We start from the raw sequence: 2,505 nt of genomic DNA on the forward strand, positions 1-2,505 counted from the left end.
TGGGACCCCAGATACCAGCGCTCGTCCCCCCCCCCGTGGGACCCCAGATACCAGCGCTCGTCCCCCCCCCCCCCGTGGGACCCCAGATACCAGCGCTCGTCCCCCCCCCCCCGTGGGACCCCCAGATACCAGCGCTCGTCCCCCCCCCCCCCGTGGGACCCCAGATACCAGCGCTCGTGCCCCCCCCCCCCCGTGGGACCCCAGATACCAGCGCTCGTGCCCCCCCCCCCCGTGGGACCCCAGATACCAGCGCTCGTCCCCCCCCCCCGTGGGACCCCAGATACCAGCGCTCGTCCCCCCCCGTGGGACCCCAGATACCAGCGCTCGTCCCCCCCCCCCGTGGGACCCCAGATACCAGCGCTCGTCCCCCCCCCCCCCCGTGGGACCCCAGATACCAGCGCTCGTCCCCCCCCCCCCCCCCGTGGGACCCCAGATACCAGCGCTCGTCCCCCCCCCCCCCCCCCCGTGGGACCCCAGATACCAGCGCTCGTCCCCCCCCCCCCGTGGGACCCCAGATACCAGCGCTCGTCCCCCCCCCCCCCCGTGGGACCCCAGATACCAGCGCTCGTCCCCCCCCCCCGTGGGACCCCAGATACCAGCGCTCGTCCCCCCCCCCCCCCGTGGGACCCCAGATACCAGCGCCCCCCCCCCCCCCCCGTGGGACCCCAGATACCAGCGCCCCCCCCCCCCGTGGGACCCTAGATACCAGCGCCCAGCCCCCCCCCCCCCCCCCGTGGGACCCTAGATACCAGCGCCCGCCTCCCCCCCCCCCCCCGTGGGACCCCAGATACCAGCGCCCGCCCCCCCCCCCCCCCCCCCGTGGGACCCCAGATACCAGCGCCCCCCCCCCCCCCGTGGGGACCCCAGATACCAGCCAGCCCCCCCCCCCGTGGGACCCTAGATACCAGCGCCCGCCCCCCGCCCGTGGGACCCTAGATACCAGCGCCCGCCCCCCGCCCCCCCCCCCCCCCCGTAGGACCCCTAGATACCAGCGCCCCCCCCCCGTGGGACCCTAGATACCAGCGCCCCCCCCCGTGGGACCCTAGATACCAGCGCCCCCCCCCCCCCCCCTGTGGGACCCTAGATACCAGCGCTTGCCCCCCCTCCCCCCCCCGTGGGACCCTAGATACCAGCGCCCCCCCCCCCCCCGTGGGACCCTAGATACCAGCGCCCGCCCCCCCCCCGTGGGACCCTAGATACCAGCGCCCCCCCCCCCCCCGGGACCCTAGATACCAGCGCCCGCCCCCCCCCCGTGGGACCCTAGATACCAGCGCTCACCCCCCCCCCCCCATGGGACCCCAGATACCAGCGCTCGCCCCCCCCCCGTGTGACCCCCAGATACCAGCGCTCGTCCCCCCCGTGTGACCCCCAGATACCAGCGCTCGTCCCCCCCGTGTGACCCCAGATACCAGCGCTCGTCCCCCCCCGTGTGACCCCCAGATACCAGCGCTCTTCCCCCCCCCAGTGTGACCCCAGATACCAGCGCTTGTCCCCCCCCCCAGTGTGACCCCAGATACCAGCGCTCGTCCCCCCCCCCCCAGTGTGACCCCAGATACCAGCGCTCGTCCCCCCCCCCCAGTGTGACCCCAGATACCAGCGCTCGTCCCCCCCCCCCCCCCGTGTGGACCCCAGATACCAGCGCTCGTCCCCCCCCGTGTGACCCCGGATACCAGCGCTCGTACCCCCCCCTGTGTGACCCCGGATACCAGCGCTCGTCCCCCCCCTGTGTGACCCCGGATACCAGCGCTCGTCCCCCCCCGTGTGACCCCAGATACCAGCGCTCGTCCCCCCCGTGTTACCCCAGATACCAGCGCTTGTTCCCCCCCTGTGTGACCCCAGATACCAGCGCTCGTCCCCCCCTGTGTGACCCCAGAAACCAGCGCCCGTCCCCCCCTGTGTGACCTCAGCCCTGGGGCTCTGGAGGAGTGAGCACGGAATATACTGAACCCGCGCCGCCGCTCACCCCGCTTCAGCCGGTCGGTCAGCGCGCTCTTGTTGCCGCCGGTGTCCAGGTTCCGCTTCTTCAGCTCGGCCTTCAGATCGATGACCCCGCAGCTCACTCAGCTTCTTGGTCTCCAGCTCGCCGGGGGCGTCCGTCTGCTCGTCCGCCATGCTGGCTGGCCGGCCAGCTCACCGCTGAAGGGAACAATCGGTAGAAGCTCGGTGGATCCCGGGGCTTCCTGATGACGGCAGGTCACGTGAGCGGCCCGTGCGTGACGTAACTGGCGGCGGGACTGCAGGGGGCGGAGCTGGAGGGCTGTGACGTAACAGGCGCCGGGTATAACAGGGGGCGGGGATGAAGGACTGTGACGTCAGCGCTGCACAGCCGCTGGTCACGTGCCTGTCGCGGGTCCTTCTCCTCTCCCACGTGGCCGGCTGCTGTGTGATGGAGCCCTTGATGGGCTGGAGAAGCTTCCACACATTCTAGGTGGAGTGTAATGGATGAGAGCCCAGCTCCTTCCCCGGGCGGCAGCAGGAGGGTGTTAGTGTATCTTGCCGCGGTCA

At 72.7% G+C, this 2,505-nt stretch overlaps 1 protein-coding gene across 1 annotated transcript in view; it reads right to left on the reverse strand.

Moving 5' to 3' along the window:
• LOC136573217 (scaffold attachment factor B2-like) overlaps window positions 1-2,227 on the reverse strand; it is a 74,702-nt gene extending 72,475 nt beyond the window's left edge. Inside the window, 2 exon segments of the mRNA XM_066574499.1 lie at window positions 1,964-2,048; window positions 2,050-2,227. Of these exon segments, the coding sequence (XP_066430596.1) occupies window positions 1,964-2,048; window positions 2,050-2,112 (148 nt within the window). The 5' untranslated portion in view covers window positions 2,113-2,227.
• Window positions 2,228-2,505: the final 278 nt, after the last annotated feature.

This window comes from Eleutherodactylus coqui, chromosome 7 (genome assembly GCF_035609145.1).
Source record: "Eleutherodactylus coqui strain aEleCoq1 chromosome 7, aEleCoq1.hap1, whole genome shotgun sequence".
Lineage (NCBI taxonomy): Eukaryota > Metazoa > Chordata > Amphibia > Anura > Eleutherodactylidae > Eleutherodactylus > Eleutherodactylus coqui.